This window comes from Carcharodon carcharias, chromosome 7, assembly GCF_017639515.1.
Source record: "Carcharodon carcharias isolate sCarCar2 chromosome 7, sCarCar2.pri, whole genome shotgun sequence".
Lineage (NCBI taxonomy): Eukaryota > Metazoa > Chordata > Chondrichthyes > Lamniformes > Lamnidae > Carcharodon > Carcharodon carcharias.
This window is the reverse complement of record NC_054473.1, coordinates 166,114,715-166,142,193: the sequence shown is the minus strand read 5'-3', so window position 1 is coordinate 166,142,193 and position 27,479 is coordinate 166,114,715. Positions and strand designations below refer to the sequence as shown.

Sequence of the window (27,479 nt, the reverse complement as noted above, 5' to 3'; positions counted from 1 at the left end):
TTACTGTCCTAGAATTACCTCCAGGTCTCTTATTCCTGGTTTATCACTGCATTATAATTTGCTGACATTCACATTTTTTTTAAAGTCGGGAATCATGACAAAATGCTACTGTAACCAAATACCCTTTTAAAATCCTTGTATTATGTGATACTAAAACGTTCTGTTGAATAAGTAGTGAAAAAAACATGGTAAATTACAAAATTAGTACTACGATCATCACTGAAAGTAAGAGAAATGCTAGATTTTCTGTACCTTTCGAACCACAGGATCTTGACAAATCCATTTCACCACTGCATCAAAGATATACCTTTCATTTCCCACATTCAACTTTTCCAAAGAGATAATTTCTTTCACTTTTTCATGGCCTAGCTCCAGGAACTCCTCGGTATGGGAGACATCACGGAAATGTGTTTCCAGATACTCGGTGGCTATGTAGTACACATGTTGCAAAGAGTAGTGCAAAGCAAAGTCACGTATGCCGATACAGTTCTCAGGAGCAATGCAACTTTCTAAAAATTCACAGCACAGGGCTTTTAAATCAGTGAGGAGGAGAAGATCTGCAGCCTGCACAATATCCTGAATAGTGTCTTCACTCAGCTTAATCTGAAAGGAGGAAAAAAATGGTTGCACAACACAAAGAACTCAAGAATAGCACTGAAAGAATTTCAATTTTTACATTCCTAGAATATACAGTTTATTCATTGCTGGCCGCTGCTGAGAACCATCATAAGAGTTTCAATCAATCTTCACTTGGGCTCCTAGTATTTCCCCTACCAGGGGCTGCTAAAAGTTAACAACTTGCACTTATATAGTGCCTTTAGCCCAATAAAACATCCCAAACTGCTTTATGAGTGCGTTATCAACCAAAATTTAATGCTGAGCTGTAGAAGAAAATATCAGGAGAGATGCTGTAAAGTTTAGTCAAAGAGCTAGGTTTTAAAGGAGCACAAAGAAGTAGCAAGGCTCAGGGAGGGAATTTCAGAGGTTAGGACACAGGCAACTGAAAGCACCACCACTAATCTTGGAAAGCGCAAGATGCCAGAATTGGATGAGCACAGAAATCTCAAAGGTTTGTAGGGCTGAAGGAGATTGCAAAGATTGGGAGGGATGAGACCTTAGAGGGATTTGCAAATAAGGATGAGAATTTTAAAACTGAGCTGTTGCCAGATCAGTACTCAATTCAGACTAGCAAGCACATATGATGGATGAATGGGAGTTGACTTGAGTTACTATACGGACAGAAATGTTTTCGTTAAGCACAAGTTTATGCAGGGCGGAAGGTGAGAGCTGGGTTAGGAAAAGAAGGTGTTACAATTGTGAGGTTTTATAAAGGGTTATGTTTTAAGCTGTTTCTTTAATTCAAGGTAAGATGGGGTAATAAAAGCTACAAGTTCTGCCTGACAACAAACCTGTGTGACTTGGTTACCTTGGGGACAGGGGACACAGGTCAAATATTATTGAAATCTGTCTGTCAGGTTTGACACCTGAAAAGAAAAGATGGCACATTTGGCTTTGCCATGGTTAGACTTACAGACTGAGGCCGCTGCTCTTGCTTGGTACAGACTTACAAATTCCCAAGTGGTCTGATTAAAAAACCCTGGACAGACAGAGAAGTAGCAGCCATTATGAGCAGCAGGGCAAATGCTGTGCTCTTCTACTTACCAGGCAGAATGCTAGTGAAAGCTTGTCCTCTGGGGGAAAGAGGGGAAACCTGCAGAGATTTAAGGTCACTGGAAGATTCGCCCTGGCGAGGCCGGGAGAAGGAATTACTAGAGCAAGCCTTGCTGTTAGAAGTTGGTTTTGGGGTTCTCAAAAGACCAAGGGAAACAATTTTTGGCAGACACTAGACATAACGTTGTAACAACTCAACTTTAACTAGTAACAATTCCACTTCATCTTATTCGCTTCAGGGCTTACAGTCAGACAAGCCTTCTTCAAAAATTCCAAATTTAACAAATTATATGAAAAAAAAAGGCAGGCTGCTGAACCCCTCTGAAACAGTAACTGGAGTATGCAGAATTTGAATGTCAGTCTATCAAATTTAGAAAGCTGCCAAAAAGACACATTAACGAATTATGCTGTATTTGCATTAGAATCAAGTGACTCAGCTCATCTCTGAAGCATACTGCTCAATGATTAATCAAACCATCATCGCAATATTATATAAAATGGGTGCGATTTCCGTGAGTGAAGCTGACTTTTAGCTCCTATATTCTATTATAAATTAAAACATCTATAAATTTAAAATCTGGGGCAAAAAGATTGTACCAAAAGATTTGAACTGTTCATTCTATGTTTTCTACATTTCTAAGATATTAATATTTTGATGCATAATTCAAACCTTAAAATATGTACAAAATAACAGTTAATCCATCTGATTGAAGTGAGAAAAAACAAATTAAGAACATACTAGGCCTCATTAAAATATTAATGGTACAAAAATCAAAATATATCTAAATATCATGTTGATCTCTAAAAATTGCCTTCATCTTCAGTTTGAAAACAACAAGCAGAGCCTTCATTAAAGGATTCAAAGAACAATGGAGCTAGATTACCATAGATTCATAATCAATGGGAAGAAAAATCTAACTCCTCCATGATTCCTTTGAAATAAAATTGTTCTGTATTGGCATCATTTTGCCTTTACTGAAGTAAAAAGTTAACCAAAATGTTCCATTATAACGAGGGTACACAAAATGTACAAAGTCAATATAAAAACAGAGAAAGGTTCTGTACCTGGCCACTAAACATATAATCCAACAATTCCCGCATAACAGCGACAGAAATCCCATCTAGGATAATTTTATATGCTGAACCATCATCTGTCGGAGCCGTATAATTCAATTTAGTCCTGAAATACAAACATCAGACTGCAATAAATATCTAAAATGGTTACACTTCACGGTATAGTAAAACACAAAGCAATCACAATTCAGCATGTTTGAAGCCAAAATTAAAAGCACCGTTACCAATACATGCTCTTCATAACATGATTTCATTTTTAGCTGGTGTTGTTACAGAGTGTCTGTTAAGAAACAACAAAAACATACAAGACTGTTCGATGGTGCTGGAAAACATATTTGAAAGTAAAAACATAATTCAACTTTTCCAAAATTCCTAGTCAAGGTCACGCAGAAATCAAGTCAAAGGGAGATAGATTCCTTAATGCTGAGATCAGTCAAATAATTAACTTTGTTCAATGTGAAAAATCAATTTCCACTGTTTTATCCATTATCTTTATGGCAAAATAGTGAAGAAATGTGTTTATGAAATACATAGCAACAATATTAGCACTGTGTAAAGTTGATTACTGGAACTGCACAGATAATAGGCAAATATGTGTAAGCTAATTTATTATGTCACATCACTTGCTTTGGTTCTAAACTATTAAGGCCTTCCAATAAAAAAAGTTTCTAAATACACCCTTTCTGGTAAGCGTAAGATATAATCTAATTGCTTTAGAACAAAAATTTTGACAAACTTTATGGTTTTTTTATTAGGATTAAGACCCATTATACCATTTAACAGAAAATCTTGGTTTTCTCCCAAACATTTTACACTCCATCATACTCATATCTCCCAGCAAAATTCATTTCAGATGTTCATTTGTAAATTCTGAATTGAAATTAGAAAAAAAGTTAAGCAATGACTGCCAGCTGGTTCTCTGCCCCAGAAAAGAAGGACCCACGACTGCCAACGGAAGCAAATCTCTTCTCCAACAGGCTTTTAACATCAGAGGATGAGATATCATGGCTTACTCCTGCACAAGACCTGGTGCTGGTTTCAGAAAAACATTGGCAAAAGGCCTTGGAACAAATTACTTGCCTGTTCTCCTGAAAAGGACATGATGTCTGATGCAGCAGTAGGTTTATTATTTTCAAATGTTAATAGCTGTCGAAACGGAAGAAAAAGTGGGGAAATAACTCTTAGCTACATTTGTATAATTCTATCCACTTGTAAACCTGGAGGTCTTGTAAGAAAGGGGTTGCATGTTTTATTTGGACCAAAAACACTTCGCGTCTTGTGTCCTTTGCAGTCTCCTACATTTCGCACACAAATTTATGAGGTTGGTCTCTGTAGCCTGTTGAACGCTTTAGAGAAGAGCAAAGAGCAAAACTGTTACATTATGTAACCGAAACACTCCATTCCTGGGTTACGCCAGGGTCACTCAGCCCCTGACCTCATTACAGCTTTGATTCAAAATGGACAAAAAGAGCTGAACTCCAGAAGTGAGGTGAGGGTGAACCTTTGACATCAAGGCAGCATTGGACTGAGTGTGGCATCAAGGAGCCCTAGCAATAATGGAGTCAATGGGAATCGGGGCGGGGGGGGGGGGTGCGGAGAAACTCTTCATTGGCTGGAGTCATACCAATCACAAAGGAAGATGGTTGTGGTTGTTGGAGGATTTTAGATATTTATTGCAGTCTGATGTTTGTACTTCAGGACTAAATTGAATTATACGGCTCTGACAGATGATGGTTCAGCATATAAAATTATCCTAGATGGGATTTCTGTTGCTGTTATGCAGGAATTGTTGGATTATATGTTTAGTGGCCAGGTACAGAACCTTTCTCTGTTTTTATATTGACTTTGTATATTTTGTGTACCCTCGTTATAATGGAACATTTTGGTTAACTTTTTACTTCAGTAAAGGCAAAATGATGCCAATACAGAACAATTTTATTTCAAAGGAATCATGGAGGAGTTAGATTTTTCTTCCCATTGATTATGAATCTATGGTAATCTAGCTCCATTGTTCTTTGAATCCTTTAATGAAGGCTATGCTTGTTGTTTTCAAACTGAAGATGAAGGCAATTTTTAGAGATCAACATGATATTTAGATATATTTTGATTTTTGTACCATTAATATTTTAATGAGGCCTAGTATGTTCTTAATTTGTTTTTTCTCACTTCAATCAGATGGATTAACTGTTATTTTGTACATATTTTAAGGTTTGACTAGGAATTTTGGAAAAGTTGAATTATGTTCCAAGGTCTTTTGCCAATGTTCCTCTGAAACCAGCATCAGGTCTTGTGCAGGAGTAAGCCATGATATCTCATCCTCTGATGTTAAAAGCCTATTGGAGAAGAGATTTGCTTCCGTGGGCCCTTCTTTTCTGGGGCAGAGAACCAGCAGGACATCATTGCAGGAGTTCCTCAGGGTAGTGTCCTAGGCCCAACCATCTTCAGTTGCTTCATCAATGACCCTCCTTTCACCATAAGGTTAGGTGTGAATGCTCACTAATGATTCAACAATATTCAGCACAATTTGCAACTCCTCAGGTACTGATGCAGTCCATGTTCAAATACAGAAAGACCTGGTCAATATCCAGTCTTGGGCTGACAACTGCCAGGCAATGACCATCTCTAACAAGAGAGAATCTAACCATTCAATGGCATTATCATCGCAGAATCCCTCTTTATCAATATCCTATGCGTTACCATTGACCAGAAACTGAAACAGTCTAGCCATATAAATACTGTGGCTACAGGAGCAGGTCAGAGGCTAGGAATCCTGTGGCAAGTAACTCACCTCCTGACTCCCCAAAGCCAGTCCACACCATCTATAAGGCACAAATCAGGAATCTGATGGAATATTCCCCACTTGCCTGGATGAGCACAGCTCCAACATCACTGAAGAAGCTTGACACCATCCAGGACAAAGCAGCCCGCTTGATTGGCACACATCCAAAAATATTCACTCCTTCCATCATCAATGCATAGTGCAGCAGTGTGTACCATCTGCAAGATGCACTGCAGGAACTCACCAAGGCTCCTTAGACAGCACCTTCCAAACCCACGACAACTCCCATCTAGAAGGACAAAGGCAGCAGATACATAGGAACACCACCACCTGGAAGTTCCCCTTCAAGCCACTCACCATCCTGACTTGGAAATATATCGCTGTTCCTTCACTGTCGCTGGGTCAAAATCCTGCAACTCCCTCCCTAACAGCATGTGGTGTAGGTACACCCACAGTAGACTGCAGAGGTTCAAGAAGGCAGCTCATCACCACCACCTTCTCATGGGCAATTAGGGATATGCAATAAATGCTGGCCTAGCCAGCGAAGCCCACATCCAATGAGCAAATAAAAAAAAAGAAACCCACACACTATTACAGGAGATGTTATACCAGCATCTATAAGCTTCAGGGGTTTTGAGGTATAAAATCCTTTTACTTAACATATCTAAGCTCCAAATACTTAATTCCTAACAATGGGGTCCTTAGTTGTGCCTGACCTAACAAGGTATGAATAATTAGTATTTATGAATCAAGTAGAATTTATCAAGCAAGATGGTACATATACATAACAAAAAGCAGTGAAGACAGCATGGATGTTTCTTTTCCCTCATGGCCCAAGGATTCCTTGAATGCAGCCAGCACCGACCATGCCTTCCTCCTTCCTCCGTAACGTTGAACTATGTCTCAGAAGACCCATACCACAGAAGCCATGATAAAACTGTGCCAATGAAGACCCTGATGTTCCAACTTTCATCCCTAATTCTGACTGTCCCACTTCCTTATTTGGAAATAGTCCAAATTAACCTCTTTCATTGGCTTAGGGCGAGGGTCATCAGGTGTTATGCAGACTGAAGACAAAAGTCCATCTCTTATTGCCTGGGCCCTTGGAGGTACATTCTATTATGAACAAATGGCTTGGTACCAGGTGCCCTGCTTTGTTGTGGTATATATTAATGAATTGTTCGTCAATGTAGGGGGAATGATTAAGTTGTTTGCAGGCGACACAAAAATTGTTTGCATGGTAAATAGCACGGAGGACTGCTGCAGACTGCAGGAAGATATCAAAGGACTGGTCAAGTGAGCAGAAAAGTGGCAAATGGAATTCAACCCAGACAAGTGTGAGGTGATGCATCTGGGGAGGTCAAACAAGGCAAAGGAATACACAATAAATAGGAGAACACAGGGGTGTAGAGGAAATAAGGGACCTTGGAGTGAAAGTCCACAGGTTCCTGAAGGTAGGACAGGTCAATAAGGTGATTAAGAAGTCATATGGAATCCTTTCATTTATTAGCCAAGGCATAGAATAAGAGCAGGAAGGTTATGGTGGAATTGTATAAGTCATTAGTTAGGCTACAACTTGAACACTCAATGCAGTTGTGGTCACCTCATTACAGAAAGGGCGTAATGCAGTAGAGAGGGTTCAGAGTAGATTTGTGAGGATGTTCCAGGACTGGAAAATTGCAGTTATGAGGAAAGATTGGATAGACTGAGGTTGTTCTCCTTGGAACAGAGGTGGCTGAGGGGAGATTTGACAGAGATGTACACAATTGTGAGGGTCCCGATACATTGATGGGAAGGGCCTATTTACCTTAACAGAGTGGTCTGTGACCAGACGGCATAGATTTAAAGTGATTGGCAGAAAGATTAGAGGGGAGAGGAGGAAACTTGTTTTCATTAAGAGGGATCTGGAGGTCTGGAACTCACTGTCTGAAAAGAGTAGTAAAGGCAGAAACCCTCAACTCATTTAAAAGATGCCTGGATTGACAACTCAAGTGCCATAACCTGCAGGGCTATAGACCAAATACTGGAAAGTGAGATTAGGTTGGGAGGCTCATTTTTCAGCTGGCGCAGACACGATGGGCCAAGTGGCCTCTTTCTGTGCTGTAAACTATGATTCTAATGGCACATCTTTGTAGATACAGGTGGTTGTATAAATAATGTTGCAACCTCTAATCAATAATACAACCCATGATAAACATTCACAACAATTTTACTAAGTCCCACGGATACCAAGACAACTAAGATAATTCCTACCATAATGCCAGGAAAGGAATGTCTTTCTTTTAAAATACAGGTGTTCTGTTCTCCAGATGTGCTTAAGCAATTACGCATTTACTAAACAAAAACCTAATACGTGGCTGTGTTTAAAGAGAAGCTGTCATATTAAGTTCAAGCTGCTGAGATTAAACTTTTTATTTATTTCTTCAAAGCTGACGAAGAAGCCCCCAGTTGCACAGTGCAATTAAAACAAATACAATTCCTTGAACCCAAGACTTTTCGGTACCTTTAAAAGTAATTAAGTCATCAACATCAGTTCCTCGCAAACAGCTGCCATCCTGTTTACAGCCTGCCTTAGATGTAAATTGTCTCACTAGCAGAAATTCAAATTGAACTGTTTAAAAGGTGGTCAAGATAAAATCCATAAATATTACTTCAAACCAACATTAGAAGCCTCAAAATTAGTATTCTCAAAATCTTACAGATGTAATGTTAACAGTATGTTACAAAATCCAGATCTGCACTTGATATTCCTTTTGATTCGGCTTCATCAGTTTTTCTGATAAGAAAATCCTGAGCCCGCTACAAACAGGAGGTTACATTTACTGCTCAATACATTGAAAACTTGTGGGTGTGCTGGATATTATACAAGAACACAAGGAATAGGAGCAGCAGCAGACCATAAGGCCTGTCGAGCCTGCTCAGCCATTCAGTACAATCAGGGCTGATCTTGGGCTTCAACTTCATTTTCCCCATCTACTCCCCATATCCCTTAATTCCGAGAGACCAAAAATCTATCTATCTATCCCAGCCTTAAAACATATTCAATGATGCAGCATCCACAACCCTCTGGGGTATAGAATTCCAAAGATTTACCTCCCTTTGAAGGAAGTAATTTCTCCTCATCTCAGTCATAAATGATTGGCCCCTTATCCTGAGACTGTGCTTCGATGTTTTAGACTCCCCAGCCAGAAACAATCAATCAATCTTATTGTTTACCCTATCAAGCCCCTTCAGAATTTTGTAGGTTTCAATGAGATCACCTCTCATTCTTCTAAACTCTAGAGAATAAGTCCAATTTACTTAACCTCTCATTATAGGACAACCTCCTCATCCCAGGGACCAATTTCTCTGCTGTAATGTCTCCAATGCTCATGTATTGTTTAAAACTGGAGGCCAAAATTGCACACACTATTCCAGATGTGGTCTCACCAAAACCTTGCACAATTATAGCAAGATTTCTTTATTCTTGTACTCCAGTCCCTTGCAATCAAGGCCACCAACACCATTCCTTCACTGTCGCTGAGTCAAAATCCTGTGGGTGTTCCTCCAACACAAGGACCGCAGCGGTTCAAGAAGGCAGCACAACACCACCTTCTGAAGGGCAATTAGGGGTAGGCAATAAATGCTGGACTAGCCAGCGATGCTCGCATCCCATGAACAAATTAGAAAAAAAATGCAATTTGCCATCCTAATTGCTTTCTACATTCCTTGTACAAGCACATCAAAGTTCTTTGAACATCAACACTGTCAAGTTTCACACCTTTTAAAAAAAATTCTGCTTTTCCATTCTTATGGCCAAAGTGAATGACTTCACACTTCCCTACATTATACTGTGTGCCATCTTTCTTCCCACTCACTTAACCTGTCTATTGCTCTTTGCAGCCTCTGTGCCCTCCCCATAGCTTACTTCCCCAGCTAGTTTGGTATCATTAGCAAACTTTGATATATCACTCTCTGACTCTTCATCCAAGTCATTAATATAGATTGTAAATAGCTGAGGCCCAGCAATAACCGTTGCAGCACTCCATTATTCACTGCCTGTCAACTTGAAAAAGCTCCATTTATGCCCAATCTATCAATTAACCAATCCTCTATCCATGCTAAAATATTACTCCCAACTCCCTGAGCTCTTAACTTGCCTATTTACCTTTGTGTGGCACCTTATCAAATGCCTTTTTTGGAAATAATTTCACACATGCTCCCCATGTGCATTTCTTCCCAGCACTGCAGATGATAAACACTTCATTGAGATGAGGCCAATTGTAAGCCAAATGCTGGCTAGTTTTACATGTAATATACGAACAACAGAATTTTTCTCAGTTAATCTGACAGCAATTCTACAACTCTCCTAACAGACGTTAATAAAATGTTACAGAACACATTATGAGATAAATACAATTGGAGATGAGAAAACTCTGAAATTTTTCAGCCTTAATTATTCGCTGCGTGACTGTCTTCAGAAATATGGAGAGGAAAGAATCTTTGTATCCCAATCAAAAAGTCACTACGGAGCCTTCCTTAGCTTTCCATGCCAATGGATTGACCAGCTGAGTTGCCAACAAACCTATTATGGCCAAAGAACAACAACAACAAAGAAAAGTACAGCACAGGAACAGGCCCTCCGGCCCTCCAAGCCTGCTCCGATCATATTGCCTGTCAAACTAAAACATTTTGCATTTCTGGGGTCCGTATCCCTCTATTCCCATCCTATTCATGTATTTGTCAAGCTGCCTCTTAAACACCACTATTGTACCTGCTTCCACCACCTCCTCTGGCAGCGAATTCTAGACACTCACTACCGTCTGCGTAAAAAACTTGCCCCTTACATCTCTTCTAAAGTTTTCTCCTCTCACCTTAAATCTATGCCCCCTAGTAATTGACTCTTCCACCCTGGGAAAAAGCTTCTATCTACTCTTCCATGCCACTCATAATTTTGTTAACTTCTATCAAGTCGCCCCTCAATCTCCATTGCTCTCGTGAGAACAATCTGAGTTTCTCCAACCTCTCCTCATAGCTAATAACCTCCATACCAGACAGCATCCTGGTAAACCTCCTCTGCACCCTCTCCAATGCCTCCATATCTTTCTAGTAATGTGGCAAGCAGAATTGCATGCAATATTCCAAGTGTGGCCTAACCAAGGTTCTATACAGCTGCAGCATGACTTCCCAGCTTTTATGCTCAATACCCCTGCCGATGAAGGCAAGCATGCCATATGCCTTCCTTGGAATATTGCATGCAATTCTGGTCGCCACATTAGCAGAAGGATATGGAGGCATTGGAGAGGGTGCAGAGGAGGTTTACCAGGATGTTGCCTGGTCTGGAGGTTATTAGCTATGAGGAGAGGTTGGAGAAACTTGGATTGTTCTCACTAGAGCAACGGAGATTGAGGGGCGACTTGATAGACCTGCGTTGCCACTTTCAGTGACCTGTACACCCAGATCCCTCTGCCCGGCAATGCACTTAAGGGTTCTGCCATTTACTGTATAATTCCTACCTGTATTAGACCTTCCAAAATGCATTACCTCGCATTTGTCCGGATTAAACTCCATTTGCCATTTCTCCACCCAAGTCTCCAACCGATCTATATCCCATTGTATCCTTTGACAATCCTCTTCACTATCTGCATCTCCTCCAACCTTAGTGTCGTCTGCAAACTTACTAATTAGCTCAGTTACATTTTCCTCCAAATCATTTATGTATACTACAAACAGCAAAGGTCCCAGCACTGATCCCTGTGGAACACCACTAGTCACAGCTCTCCATTCAGAAAAGCACCCTTCCACTGCTACCCTCTGTCTTCTATGACCAAGTCAATTCTGTATCCATCTTGCCAGCTCACATCTGATCCTGTGCGACTTTACCTTCTGTACCAGTTTGCCATGAGGGACCTTGTCAAAGGCCTTACTGAAATCCATGTAGATAACATCCACTGCCCTTCCATCGTCGATCTTTTTTGTCACTTTCTTGAAAAACTCGATCAAGTGAGACACGACCTCCCCTCCCAAGTGTGAACTTTCCTGATAGCTCCACAGCCCTCACCCAACTCTTCCCATCCATATTTCTACCCAGAACAAAGCCACTAACTCATTACGTACGACTGTCATGGTTGTGCCCTAAACTACACAGGTACGAAAAAAACATTTCTCCAGTTGTTTCATTCAGCTTAAACTCACATTTCCAAAACATGAACGTTGTAAGATGAATCTATCTTACTGGTAATTTTGTAATAAAAATTAATCTAAAATCTCTCCAAAACCAAATAACTTAAAGTCTACATGCAATACATTAATCAGTGACAGTCCTACAAAGAAAGTTGGCTATTAGCATTGTACACTTATTAAAAGAGTCTCAGCCCCTCAGCGCTGGCATCTGCAACCAAGATATATTGATTTCTGCACTTTACGCACGAATAAAGCACTGTTATGCAATAGCCCAACGATAAATGGTGGCACAGTGATAATGTTATTGGGCTGTTAATCCAGAGACCCCCAACTAATGCTCTGGAGACACAAGTTCAAATCTCAATATGGGTGCTGGAGGAATTTAAATTCAATTAATTAATAAATAAATCTGGAATAAAAAGTGAGTCTCTAGTAATAATAGCCATGAAACTACTGGATTGTCATAAAAACCCAACTGGTTCACTAATGTCCATTAGGGAAGGAAATCTGCTCTCCTTGCCCAGTTTGGCCTACGTTTGATTCCACACCAACACCAATGAGGTCGACTCTTAAAGTGCCCTCTGAAATGGCCTAGCACTCACTCAGTTGCAGGCGACTCACCACTTGCTTAATGACAATTAGGGATAGGCAATAACTGTTGGCCCTGCCAGACACTCATCACAAGAATCAATATATATTAAAAAAAAAGGACATTGAAACAGGGGTTAAATTCCAAGTTCAAAATCAAAAAGGACCCAATGTTAACAGTTTTCTACTTAACCAGGGTTAACTCTTTTTGCACAAGATGCTTATCAACGGTATATACTTGAGTAATGGTTAACCTCCAGGAAAAGTTGACCCCTGATTTTAGGCCAGAAAATCCAAACTCTCTGCGTTTGAAGTCAAACTTACGCTGGTGCAAACTACCTATTTTTAAAAATTCATTCACAGGATGTGGGCTTCACTGGCTGGGCCAGCATATATTGCCTGTTTCTAGTTGCCTTTGAGAAGGAGGTGGTGAGCTGCCTTCTTGAACCGCTGCAGTCCATATGGTGTAGGTACATCCACAGTGCTGTTAGGAAGGGGTTTCCAGGATTTTGACCCAGCAACAGTGAAATAATGACGACATATTTCTAAGTCACGATGGCGAGTGACTTGAGGGGAACATCCAGTTGGTGGCATTCCCATCTGTCTGCTGCCCATGTCCTTCTAATTGGTAGTGGTCGTGGGTTTGGAAGGTACTGTCTAAGGAGCGTTGGTGAATTCCTGCAATGCATCTTGCAGATGGTACACACTGCGGCTACCGTGCATTGGTGGTGGAGGGAGTGATTGTTTGTGGATCTGGTGCCAATCAAGCGGACTGCTTTGTCCTGAACGGTGTCCAGCTTCTTCAGTGTTGTAAGAGCTGCACTCATCCAGGCAAGTGGGGAGTATTCCATCACACTCCTGACCCGTTTGTAGACGGTGGACAGGTTTTGGAGAGTCAGGAGGTGAGAGTTACTCATTGCACGATTCCTAGCCACAGTATTTTATATGGCTAGTCCAGTTCAGTTTCTGGTCATTTGTAACCCCCAGGATGTTGATAGTGGGGGATTCAGTGATGATAATGCCATTGAACATCAAGGGGTGATGGTTAGGTTCTCTCTTGTTGGAGATGGTCATTGCCTGTCATTTGTGTGGCACAAATGTTACTTGCCACTTATCAGCCCAAGCCTGGATATTGTCCAGATCTTGCTGCATTTGGACATGGACTGCTTCAGTATCTGAGGAGTCGCAAATGGTGAACATTGTGCACTCATCAGCAAACATCCCCACTTCTGACCTTATGATAGGAGGAAGGTCATTGATGAAGCAGCTGAAGATGGTTGGGCCTAGCGCACTACCCTGAGGAACTCCTGCAGTGATGTCCTGGAGCTGAGATGACTGAGTTCCAACATCCACAACCATCTTCCTTTGTACTAGGCATGACTCAACCAGCAGAGAGTTTTCCCCCTAATTCCCAATGACTCCAGTTTTGCTGGGACTCCTTGATGCCACACTTGGTCAAATACTGCCATCTGTCAAGGGCAGTCACTCTCACCTCACCTTGGGAGTTCAGAACTTTTGTCCATGTTTAAGCCAGGGCTGTAATGAGCTCAGGAGCTGAATGGCCCTGGCGGAACCCAAACTGGGCATCAGTGAGCAGGTTATTGCTAAGCAAGTGCTGCTTGATGGCACTGTTGATAACCCCTTCAATTACTTTACTGATGATCGAGAGTAGACTGATGGGGTGGTAATTGGCTGGGTTGGATTTGTTCTGCTTTTTGTGTACAGGACATACCTGGATACATAGCCGGGTAGATGCAAGTGTTGTAGCTGTACTGGAACACCTTGGCAAGGGGCGTGGCAAGTTCTGGAGCACAAGTCTTCAGTACTATTGCCGGCATATTGTCAGGGCCCATAGCCTCTGCGGTATCCAGTGCCTTCAGGCGTTTCTTGATATCACATGGAGTGAATCCAATTGGTTGAAGACTGACACCTGTGATGCTGGGGACCTCCGGAGGAGGCTGAGATGGATCATCCGCTCGGCACTTCTGGCTGAAGATTATTGCGAATGCTTCAGCCTTATCTTTTGCACTGAGGTGCTGGGCTTTCCCATCGTTGAGGATGAGGATATTTGTGAAGCCTCCTCCTCCTCCAAATGAATTGTTTAATTGTTCACCACTATTCACCATTATTGATAGACTCAGAATAGCACACCATTGAAGACTCCTCGTGTTTGCGCACATCAACACGTGCTGTCAAGGTCGCCACCTCACTGGTGCATGCAAATACAGCGCTCTAATATGGCAACATGATATTAAGAAGGAACAGCAGATTAACAGCCCAGTTCAAACTTAAAGTCGTTGAGATTGGACAGCAAACAAATAATTGCTCTGTAGCGAGAAAATTAAGATGTCAGAGGAGAACATTAGAGATTGGAGAAAGTTCTCTCCACAGCTCAGGAAGATGCCTAAGAATAAACATGCAAACAAAAGAAAGCCTAGCATGTGGCAGCAGATGGAAAACTAAGCTGCAAAGTATGTCAATGAATATTGCCAGAATGGACTCTCAGTTTCTCACAGATCCATCCGAATCTTTGCCCTGAAATAAGCAAGAAAATTAGGCATTGCAGATTTCAAAGCCAGCCCTGGATGGTGTACCAGGTTTGTGAAGAGAAACAATTTTGTACTGTGACGGAGAACTAAGAATGCACAGTATGTCCCAGCAGAACTTGAAGACCGGCTTATTGCATTTCAGTGCTTTATAATAAAACATCGACAAAAGAATGGATCCAGATTGGCCTGTATTGGGAACATGGATGAGACTCCCATGAATTTTGACATACCAACCAGTCAAACAGTGAGCAAAGTTGGGGAGGAGACAGTGTTAATGAAGGCAACTAAACTGAAATGAAATTGCATAAATGGCTTTTGTTTTTGATGAATTTGATAAAATGTGATGAATTTAGTGTACACAAGTTAACGTCTGTCTTTTTGGAGGTTATTTATAAATAAAAATTTGATAAATAAAAATAAGTTTTGGCTCATTTTGCACTACTTTTGGGGGTGGGGTAAGTGGGAGCAGTCTCAGACTTGGCAACTATGACAGGAAGGTCAGAGAGAGTGGATTTCAACCCTTCGAAAATATTACTTGGATTAAAGTCGACCCCTTAAATTTTGGCTAAAAATTTACTCTTAGAAACTCGATTTTTACGTGAATATGTTTGGTAATTGGACAAGTGTGCTTTCTTTAAAAACAAGCACATGCTCACTGCTTCTGAACAAATGTCTACATGCTTTATTCTGTGTCAATATTTCCTTTTGCCAATCATCTGCTGTACCTAAGTTGTGGAAATATAAAGTTCTTCAGAAAATAAAGTTTCGCCAACTCCAAAATAAAAACCCAGCAGAGGCATTTAAAAGGTTCAGCACAGGACGATCCTACAACAAATAGCAGCATCAAATGCCTGTCAGCACAGACTTGTACCACATCTTCCAGAATATTCAACACTCTCCAAATCATAGGATTTTGTTGGGGGGTAGTAGTGGTGGCGAAGGTTAAACTCTCAAGTACTAGAATCCTCATTCTGAAAAGTATCAAGTTGTTGCTTCTTCAACCAACCTGAAAACAGTTGATGTTTCCCTAATGAAAATGTTACCAAAGGTTAATTTCTCTTTCCCATAACCACTAATGGGCCTTACCTGTACTCTCCAGATAGCACAGCAATTATCTTTTTGAAGCACATTGGCAAAAGAAACGAGTGAGATTGAAGAGATTGTGCTTTTTTAAAAACACACAACTTGTTATAATCGGCAAAGTGCTGCCTCAAAGAATGGCGGCAACAGATTCAACAGGAACTTTCAAAGGGAAATTGTATATCTACTTGAAAAGGAAATATTTGAAGAGTTATGGAGAAAAAGCAGGGGAGTGGAATTAATTACATAGCTCTTATAAAGGCATGAGCACATGGGCTGTATGATACTATGAAAAGATAAGGGGGACATATATTCCAGTAGTAATGTGTCATCAATCACAGGCAATGTTTTTCAATTTCTTTTTTCCTCCAAAAGTGCTGCATCTAAAATTTTGCCATGCAAGACCTAGAGCTATTTTCTGTCCTAAGGGAAGGTCACTTTTTTTTTTAATATACAAGAAATGTCGATGTTGAAACTTAAAATACAGAAACTGAAACATCCATTAACATATTGAATTGATGGAACAAGTTGAGATCAGCATTATAAATGCTGATGGATCAGCACTGCAAGCACAATCAGTGCTACACTTCAAGCGAGACTCACAGCTCATACCAGTAAATCATAATCAGTGGAAAATATCGTTCCACCCAAGATGACTAATGTAACTTAATATACAGAATGCAGGCATTACTTAAACTATAGAATGCTACCCCACCCTAGATGCATTTCTGCTCAATTAAGCACAGGAAGTGTGAGCAATGATAGAAGTTAGTACTTTCTCTTAAGCTCTCTAAATTGAAACCCAAGGATTCAGAACTCCTTGCAAAGGAATTGAATATTACAAACCACTAACAGGACAACCTTCAGTAATAAAAATGGTCACACCATGTGTTTTATTTGCAGCAATAGTTCATGCTCTCTGTGTTTACAGCTCTTATGCAGATCTGACATTCATGATTTTCCAGTATAATTTTTCCAGCATAAGCAAACTACCACCCATTTATTTTCAATAACCAATATGAATGCCCTGCTCAGCCTCCATCAACCCCTCTCTTGCACATATTTCTTCAGGTTTGTTCTTGTATTCTCACTTACCTTTTTTTAGGATTTTTCTTTTTTCCTCTCTCTTCTCTAGCCTTATAATTTTGCTCAGTGATTGAAGACGGTGCATGGTTTCATAGATGCCACCAGCAGCTCACCAAAAGGAGCATTCTACAAATAACTTCATTCTATAAATCTGGACAATGAGCACTGGCAGGTTATTCAATCTCAGGGTTATCGGTGATGAGGCTGGCCACTGGATATTCACATACATACATTACCCATTAGGAGTTAGAGCCCTGTCCAATCCCCCTCTTCCCCCAATCCGCTGACAGTGAAGCAAATTGCACTGTCTCACTACAGTGCCAGCTAGGATAAGGAAACTCAGCCTAGTGTTAAATCTGTGACCTTCCTGATTTGTATGCTCTGTATATCACATGGTGCTTTTACTCAATAAGCTGAAATGAGGATTTGAAGAGAAAAACTAAGATTTAAGATCAATGCAACTTTTAAAATAACCATGCTTCAAAATGAAAAGTTAAATGAAGGCGAGAATTATCTCAGCCAACTTCACTCTATGTCTTATAAAGCAAACACTTAGCCAGCCCGTCCACAGGTTGAGTGTGGTGTTGCAACATAGTTTATGAATCAGTGACTGGATGAAATCATCTGAATAATGCTAAAGTTCCTGAACATCCCTCAAGTGAGAGAGGGAAAACAAATTTAATAAGGATTGAAGAGATGTGATGCGAGCTCTGATATCCCTCCCTGCTTTTTTCCAACAATCGAGAGTGCATGTCACCCAGACCTAGTAAATTGTTAACTTTCAGTTCAGCTATTTTTTTTTCAGAATAAATTCCTTTTCCACAGTCAGTTCCACTAATTGTTCCATATGCTTCTCTAGTACATCTATGTTCTCACTTCCACCATCATCTGTAGAAACTATATAAAATATTTAATATTGCTGTGTTGGCTTAAAGTTCCAGAGTTAGATAGCTCCCGTCAGAGGTTTTGCTCTTTTGCACTTGTTTTCTTTTTACAAATTTCATTTTTAAATTTTTTTTTACTATTTCCTTTCATATTATCCATTTTTTCTCTCATTCTCTTTTATCCGTGGTAATCTCCCTTCTTCTTATATTCCTCACGGTTATTATTTATCATTATTAGCCCTAACTTAGTGATATGCCTCCTTTTGTTTAGCTAAAATGTCTGCTTAACTCCAGAACTCCATATTCTGATGCACTCCATTTTTGCCTTATAGGAATATATGGGTACACATGCCTAGTGGCTATGGTGCTGAACTAGCATGCCTTGAGGGCATGAGGCCAAACCTAAACCTGGAATTCCATATTTTTGTTAATCTGTGGTAAGCACAATAAAATGACCTTTAAAGCTATTATAAAATTCAACAGGAGGTTCATTAGTGTCCTATTGAGAAGGGAACCTGCAACCTCTACCTGATTTGGAAACATGTGATGTTGCTGCAACACTTTTGTCAGTGACTCAATATCCTCAGGGGAATGGACAATAAATCCATCTTGGCAGTGCTGCCCATGCCCCAAGATCAAATGTTAAAAATATATTTTGTACTCTCTCCGCTTCAACCCACCAAAAGCTCCACCAGTGACATTAAATTATTTAACCATCCTGATCTCTTCAATCCCAAATATTTAATTTAGAAAAATAAACATGCAAACATCTATTTTTATTACTTAGAGAACTCAGCTCAGTATAAAATTCCTTTCATTTCGTCTAATCAAATTTAAATAATACTTTAAGAGTTTACTTTGATGATCACTAAATGATGTTCAGAATTGAACCTGCATCACTAAAATGACAACATTTCATGTTTATCCTTTTTAATTAGGACATTGAATCTCTCAATCTAATCAAAAGTTGAGTTGTGATAATAATAGTAATATTTCATCCCATAAACCATTATAACAGATCAACCTCAAATTCTATTGGCCATTAGCTGCCCAAAATATAAATAGGTGATTATAAAGTTCATATATTTGGCTCAATATAATATGAAAGATAAATTACAAACTTGTGCAACAATGCTGAAGATGAGTACATTACATGAACAATGTTCTAGGCTCCAAGTGATAACATATGCATCGCCCTACACAATTGTGCCTACTTTAAATCTCATATCTCCTTATTTTAACGGTGATAAATTTGGATAATTTGTAACCATTGGCAATAATTCCTTAACCCCCTTAGTTTTAAATGTTGAATCTATCAACCATGCCAGATTGAATTGTGAAAGGTCACAGCCTGTGTGCTTAAGTCTTCCCAATTTAGGGAACAAATTCAAACAAGGGCAACAAGTTTATCCTCAAAGCAGAGAAGGCAAACAAAAATAGAAATAAATTTATATACCAGGTGGCACATATTCATATTTTGTGGTATTTAAAGACTGTTGCCAAATTGTGTAACCCTCCAATCTCTCTCAGAAAAGTACTGACTCAAGACCTCATACTCCCACAAGAATGGATGGAAAAACTGAGGGTTTATTATTTCATATGCTTTATTGTAACCCTGATATATCCAAACTGTTTTTGCTGCTCCCACCCTCCCACTTTGGAGATTCATGTTGCACGTGCATGCCCACTCTTCTAAGAAAGAGCATTTTTGCAAAGCAAAAGAGAATTTTATTTTCACAGTTAACATAAATTGTACAAGAGAGAAAGCAACATAATAGCAAGGTATTAGTGTACTATTCAATAAACCTGAACATGAGAGAGCACGTAACAACTCACCTTTATCCAAGTATGTAAGTCAGCTTGCTGCTAGTGCATAATTTGTGGCATCTTGGTTTGATTTCAGAGTTTCATTTGCAAATCAGTCTCTACATTCAAGCGGATTTTATACGTGTTTTATAAGTAAGCGAAACAAAACTTACATCACACAGATCCAAGGAGGCAAGGTGAAAAGGTATTTTAACAACTCTTTGGGATAACTCAGGGAACACTTTTTCAATTGAAAAGCAAAGGTTATGTAGAGGAACAGTTTTAAAATTACCCCTCAAAGCAGAGTCACCAGCTCTAAAGGTCTTATCAACTCAGGGCAATGTTGGTCTTTATCACAAACTCCTCTGAAAATGGATCGCACAATCAGAAAAAAAATCATGCAATTCTTTTGAATCTCTTTTAGGCAAGAAGAAATTTGATGCATTTTGTGCAAAACTGAGACAAATGCTCCCAAGTTGACTCATTAATTTCTAGGATCAACATCTCACATCTACAACGACAGAAAGCAATATTGGGAACATAGTTGCATTGGCGCAGCAAGTGTTGGATAAATAATGGTGAGCTCACGGCACTCGCCATTTTTATTTTGTAAAAACCCCAGCAATGTGTGCAAAGAGGAGATACTCCAAGATCCAATACACCACGAGATCCAATACACCATGAGATCCAATACACCACAAATTGTTGGACAATTTATGTTTCTCCACCATTAGCCTAGACAAATCCCAAAAATGGAACCTAGCTGCAACCATTGGCATTCATTGCGTGTGAAGAAATTGCTGAATTTGTGTTGTTGATGCAAACCAATCTCACCAGTTATTCAAAGCTGGGAACTCATGCTGTAAAGATCAACGTTAATCACGTAATTTATGGTCCTTACATGCCTCTCAAACTTGCAGATCCGAATAGGAACAATTAAGATGTACAATCTAATTTTCGCAAGTACTCCCAGTAAACAAATCCTAGGGGGCTTTTTCCTTAAAATTAAAAATGTTAACACCAATCAGGAAATCAAGTCTGTTCAAACAAACAACCAAAATAAATTCTTCAATTTTCATTTACTAGCTTGCGTCCTTCCTGAAATGATTAGTATCTATTAAAAAATACTTTTAGCTTTTTGTGTACAGCCAACACTACTGTCCAACTGTTATGATTTTGAATGCCTTTCCAAGTATCAACTAAGGTCTGGTTGTGTCAAAGAAATCTAATCACTATTTACTTCTATGGAGAGTTTACAGGAAGATAATTGAAGATTAGAAGGGTTAAAATGCTAAGCTGCTAATTTCCATATTGATTCAAATCAATGTTTAAAGTCAAATGCACAATAGAGATTAAAAAACAGGAATTCCTATTCACAACATATTAACCTAAAGTTTTGTGAGATGAAGGGTCAGTTCCTCTGCTAAGATGATGCTAGCTGGGCTTGGCTTCTCAGCATTGTTTAGTGGAAGCGCACTACAGATGTGCCACTGGAGGAGGGGGTATGCAGGTGGACTTTGATATCTTGGTCTCATTCCATCCAATCTAAGGGCAACTTTTGTCCTGTGAATTTACCCTTATTAGGAAGTGGACAATACCCAAATTCACCTAGTAAGACTCCTACAGTTAACAAATACCTTAGTTCACCAGTTAAGGCAGGATCTGAATGCTCCCTGCAGACATACTGACCACGGTATTCCAACACATCACATTCTGATGTTTCACAATATTGGGTGGGTTTAGGTTTTAGATTATTCCATGAAGTTAATCTTTTAATGGCATACAGTAATTTGAGATATTTTTTTTATTCCCAAAGTGTATGAAAACACTCATTGTGCTGTAGAAATTTAGGTCTGAACTCAGCATCTAGACACATTATGGGTCTTCAACAGTGAAAATGCTGAACTTTCAACATTATTATAATGGAATATAACAGCAGTCTGAGGAACTCCTGCTCCAATAATGGCATCAAGAGCAGGTCAGAGGCTGGGAATTCTGTGGTAAGTAACTAATCTCCTGACTCCCCAAAGTCTGTCCACCATCTACATGGCACATGGAATACTCTCCACTTGCCTGGACGAGCGCAACTCCAACAACACTCAAGAAGCTCAACACCACCCAATGCAACCCACTTGATTTGCACCCTGTTCACCATCTTAAACATTCACTCCCTCCATCATCAATGCACAGTGGCAGCATCTACAAGATGCATTGCAGCAACTCACCAAGGCTCCTTTAACAGCACCTTCCAAACCCACAACCTCTACCACCCAAAAAGACAAGGGCAGCAGATGCACAAGAACACCACCTCCCTCCAAGTTCCACACCTTCCTGACTTGGAACTATAATGCTGTTCCTTCACTGTTACTGGGTCAAAATCCTGCAACTCCCTTCTTAACTTCACTGTGGGTGTAGCTACACCACATGGACTGCAGCAGTTCAAGAAAGCAACTCACCATCATCTTCTCAAAGGGCAATTAGGATGGGCAATAAATGCTGGCCTAGCCAGCAACACCCACATCTCATGAAAGAATATAAACAAAATATGGAGCATAAGTGTCAACACTCTTGATACAAGCAATAAGTTACACATGTGCACAATTAAAATCAGTTTTAGAATAAAATTTCTGCATTTACGCAACTCATGTGAAAAAAATCACCCTTGATAGAAAGAGAAAAAAAGACTTGCATTTATAAAGCACTTTTCATGACCACTGGATGTCTCAAAGCACTTTACAGCCAATTAAGTACTTTTTGAAATGTAGTCACTATTGTAATGTAGGAAACACAGCAGGTAATTTTCACTCAGCAAACTCCCACAAATAGCAACATGGCAACGACTAGATAATCTGTTTTTGTAATGTTGATTGAGGAATAAAATTGGCCAGAACACCAGGGATAACTCCCCTTTGCTCTGCTTCAAAACAGTGTCATGGAATCTTTTACATCCACCCAAGTGAGCAGATGGGGCCTGGGTTTAATATCTTGTCTGAAAGACAGGACATCCGACAGCGCAGTGCTCCCTCAGTACTGCACTGGAGTGTCAGCCTTGACTTTTTTAAAAAAATATTTATGGGATGTGAGCATCGCAGGCTAGGCCAGCATTTATTGACCGTCCCCAATTGCCCTTGAGATGGTGGTGAGCTGCCTTTTTAAACCACTGCAGTCCATGTGGTGTAGGTACAACCGCAGTGCTGTTTGGAAGGGAGTTCCAGGATTTTGACCCAGCAACAGTGAAGGAACAATGGTATATTTCAAGTGAGGATGGTGAGTAGCTTGGAGCGGAACTTCCAGGTGGTGGTGTTCCCATGTATCTGTTGTCCTTGTCCTTCTAGATGAGAGTAGTCATGGGTTTGGAAGGTCCTGTCCAAGAAGCCTTGGTGAGTTCCTGCTGCTGCCACAGTACACACTGCTGCTACTGTGCATCGGTGGTGGAGGGAGTGAATGTGGTGCCAATTAAATGGGCTGCTTTGTCCTGGATGGTGTCAAGCTTCTTGAGTGTTGTTAGAGCTGCACTCATCCAGTCAAGTGGGGAATATTCCATCACACTCCTGACTTGTGCCGTGTAGATGGTGGTCAGGCTTTGGCGAGTCAGGTGGTGAGTTACTCGTCACAGGACTCCAGCCTCTGACCTGCTCTTGTAACCAGCGTTTACGTGGCTGGTCCAGTTCAGCTTCCGGTCAATGGTAAGCCCAGATTTGAACCCAGGACCCTGTCATTCAGACCGTGCTACCGATTGAGCCAGGGAGGAGACACATGTAGGTTTCCTGTGGATTTGGAAGTGTAAATGTGTTTAATTCGGTCACTGCAAAGGGCGAGGCAGCTGAAGACTCCCTGCCCTGAGGGTGACAACACACTGATTTTTCAGTTTAGATTTATCCCAGAGAGGCCCTCCCTATCAAGCTGGGGAGGGGGGTGGGGGGGGTGCAGACCCTGAGCTCTGGGGGTGCAGGAGGCCAGCACCCCCCCTCTCTCCCCGGGGTTTGCACTGCCCCCCACCACCGTCCCCCGTCCCCCGCGCCTCTCTCCCTCTCTCACTGACCTGACATACGGGCTGGCCGCCGCCAGCAGGTTCTTCTGCACCGGGATCTCCTGACCCTCCACCACCAGCACCGCGTCGCAGAACAGCGGCTCCTCCCGGAAGGAGCTGAGGCTCTTCAGCAGCTTGTTGGCGTGTTGGGGGTCCCAGACCATGGACACCGAGCCCCCGCCACCGCCTCGCTCCGCCGTCATCCTCACTCTGCTCCCACACCCAGTCTGTGTCGCCGGCTCCAGCCCTCATCACCCCGCGACTACGGCTCCCGCCAACAACCACAGCTCCCGAAAGGCGTTTCTTTCACAATCCCGCAAAGGGACAGCGGGACTCCCCCCACCGCTGCCATTCAAATTGTTCATTGTGATGTTCCTGGTTGCTATCCATGGACCAGTTTTATATTGCTCACGTTCGTATTTTTATTTGATTTTCAGTATTTTAAAATAGTTTTGCACATGTGGATCTCTATTTGTGTTATTTATCATGATTTATACTTGAGGATGGTGCCATCTGCTGGTTATACTGACATATGGTGTACTCCCACATATACTGACATATGGGGTATTCCTGCATATACTGACATATGGTGTACTGCTGGATATACTGACCTATGGTGTACTGCTGGACATACTGACATATGGGGTATTCCTGCATATACTGACATATGGTGTACTGCTGGATATACTGACCTATGGTGTACTGCTGGATACACTGACATATGGTGTACTCCTGCATATACTGACATTTGGTGTACTGCTGGATACGCTGACGTATGGGGTACTCCTGCATATACTGACATATGGTGTACAGCTGGATATACTGACATATGGTGTACTCCTGCATATACTGACATATGGTCTACTGCTGGATATACTGACATGTGGTGTACTGCTGCATATACTGACATATGGTGTACTCCTTCATATACTGACGTATGGTGTACTGCTGGATATACTGACATATGGTGTACTCCCGCATATACTGACATATGATGTACTGCTGGATATACTGACATATGGTGTACTCCTGCATATACTGACATATGGTGTACTCCTGGATATACTGACATATGGTGTACTCCTGCATATACTGACATTTGGTGTACTGCTGGATACGCTGACATATGGGGTGTTCCTGCATATACTGACATATGGTGTACTCCATATACTGACATATGGTGTACTGCTGGATATACTGACATATGGTGTACTCCTGCATATACTGACATTTGGTGTACTGCTGGATACGCTGACATATGAGGTACTCCTGCATATACTGACATGTGGTGTACTCCTTCATATACTGGCATATGGTGTAGTCCTTCATTTCCTGATGTATGATGTACTGCTGGATATACTGACATATGGTGTACTCCCGCATATACTGACATATGGTGTACTCCTGCATATACTGACATTTGGTGTACTGCTGGATACGCTGACATATGAGGTACTCCTGCATATACTGACATGTGGTGTACTCCTTCATATACTGACATATGGTGTAGTCCTGCATATACTGACATATGGTGTACTGCTGGATATACTGACATATGGTGTACTGCTGGATATACTGACATATGGTGTACTCCTGCATATACTGACATATGGTGTACTGCTGGATATAATGACATATGGTGTACTCCTGCATATACTGACATTTGGTGTACTGCTGGATACGCTGACATATGGGGTACTCCTGCATATACTGACATGTGGTGTACAGCTGGATATACTGACATATGGTGTACTCCTGCATATACTGACATATGGTGCACTGCTGGATACACTGACATATGGTGTACTCCTGCATATACTGACATATGGTCTACTGCTGGATATACTGACATGTGGTGTACTGCTGGAAACACTGACATATGGTGTACTCCTGAATATACTAACATATGGTGTACTGCTGGATATACTGACCTATGGTGTACTGCTGGATATACTGACATATGGGGTATTCCTGCATATACTGACATATGGTGTACTGCTGGATATACTGACCTATGGTGTACTGCTGGATACACTGACATATGGTGTACTCCTGCATATACTGACATTTGGTGTACTGCTGGATACGCTGACGTATGGGGTACTCCTGCATATACTGACATATGGTGTACAGCTGGATATACTGACATATGGTGTACTCCTGCATATACTGACATATGGTCTACTGCTGGATATACTGACATGTGGTGTACTGCTGCATATACTGACATATGGTGTACTCCTTCATATACTGACGTATGGTGTACTGCTTGATATACTGACATATGGTGTACTCCCGCATATACTGACATATGATGTACTGCTGGATATACTGACATATGGTGTACTCCTGCATATACTGACATATGGTGTACTCCTGGATATACTGACATATGATGTACTCCTGCATATACTGACATTTGGTGTACTGCTGGATACGCTGACGTATGGGGTACTCCTGCATATACTGACATATGGTGTACAGCTGGATATACTGACATATGGTGTACTCCTGCATATACTGACATATGGTCTACTGCTGGATATACTGACATGTGGTGTACTGCTGCATATACTGACATATGGTGTACTCCTTCATATACTGACGTATGGTGTACTGCTTGATATACTGACATATGGTGTACTCCCGCATATACTGACATATGATGTACTGCTGGATATACTGACATATGGTGTACTCCTGCATATACTGACATATGGTGTACTCCTGGATATACTGACATATGGTGTACTCCTGCATATACTGACATTTGGTGTACTGCTGGATACGCTGACATATGGGGTGTTCCTGCATATACTGACATATGGTGTACTCCATATACTGACATATGGTGTACTGCTGGATATACTGACATATGGTGTACTCCTGCATATACTGACATTTGGTGTACTGCTGGATACGCTGACATATGAGGTACTCCTGCATATACTGACATGTGGTGTACTCCTTCATATACTGGCATATGGTGTAGTCCTTCATTTCCTGATGTATGATGTACTGCTGGATATACTGACATATGGTGTACTCCCGCATATACTGACATATGGTGTACTCCTGCATATACTGACATATGGTGTACTCCTGCATATACTGACATTTGGTGTACTGCTGGATACGCTGACATATGAGGTACTCCTGCATATACTGACATGTGGTGTACTCCTTCATATACTGACATATGGTGTAGTCCTGCATATACTGACATATGGTGTACTGCTGGATATACTGACATATGGTGTACTGCTGGATATACTGACATATGGTGTACTCCTGCATATACTGACATATGGTGTACTGCTGGATATACTGACATATGGTGTACTCCTGCATATACTGACATTTGGTGTACTGCTGGATACGCTGACATATGGGGTACTCCTGCATATACTGACATGTGGTGTACAGCTGGATATACTGACATATGGTGTACTCCTGCATATACTGACATATGGTGCACTGCTGGATACACTGACATATGGTGTACTCCTGCATATACTGACATATGGTCTACTGCTGGATATACTGACATGTGGTGTACTGCTGGAAACACTGACATATGGTGTACTCCTGAATATACTAACATATGGTGTACAGCTGGATATACTGACCTATGGTGTACTCCTGGATATACTGATATGTGATGTACTCTTGCATAAACTGACATATGTTGTACTCCTGCATATACTAACATATGGTGTACTGCAAATACTGACATATGGTGTACTGCTGGATATACTGACATATGGTGT

General features: G+C 40.9%; 1 protein-coding gene across 2 annotated transcripts in view; it reads right to left on the bottom strand.

Annotated features, from left to right (window-relative positions):
- The window catches only part of gan (gigaxonin), a 109,649-nt gene extending 85,710 nt beyond the window's left edge, over nucleotides 1–23,939 (bottom strand). For both annotated transcript variants that reach the window (XM_041190988.1, XM_041190987.1), the window contains exons 1-3: nucleotides 23,722–23,939; nucleotides 2,737–2,851; nucleotides 253–603 (exon numbers count right to left, since the gene is read on the bottom strand). In XM_041190988.1, coding sequence (XP_041046922.1) covers nucleotides 253–603; nucleotides 2,737–2,851; nucleotides 23,722–23,912 — 657 coding nt within the window. In that variant the 5' untranslated portion in view covers nucleotides 23,913–23,939. The remainder of the gene's footprint in view (nucleotides 1–252; nucleotides 604–2,736; nucleotides 2,852–23,721) is intronic.
- Nucleotides 23,940–27,479: the final 3,540 nt, after the last annotated feature.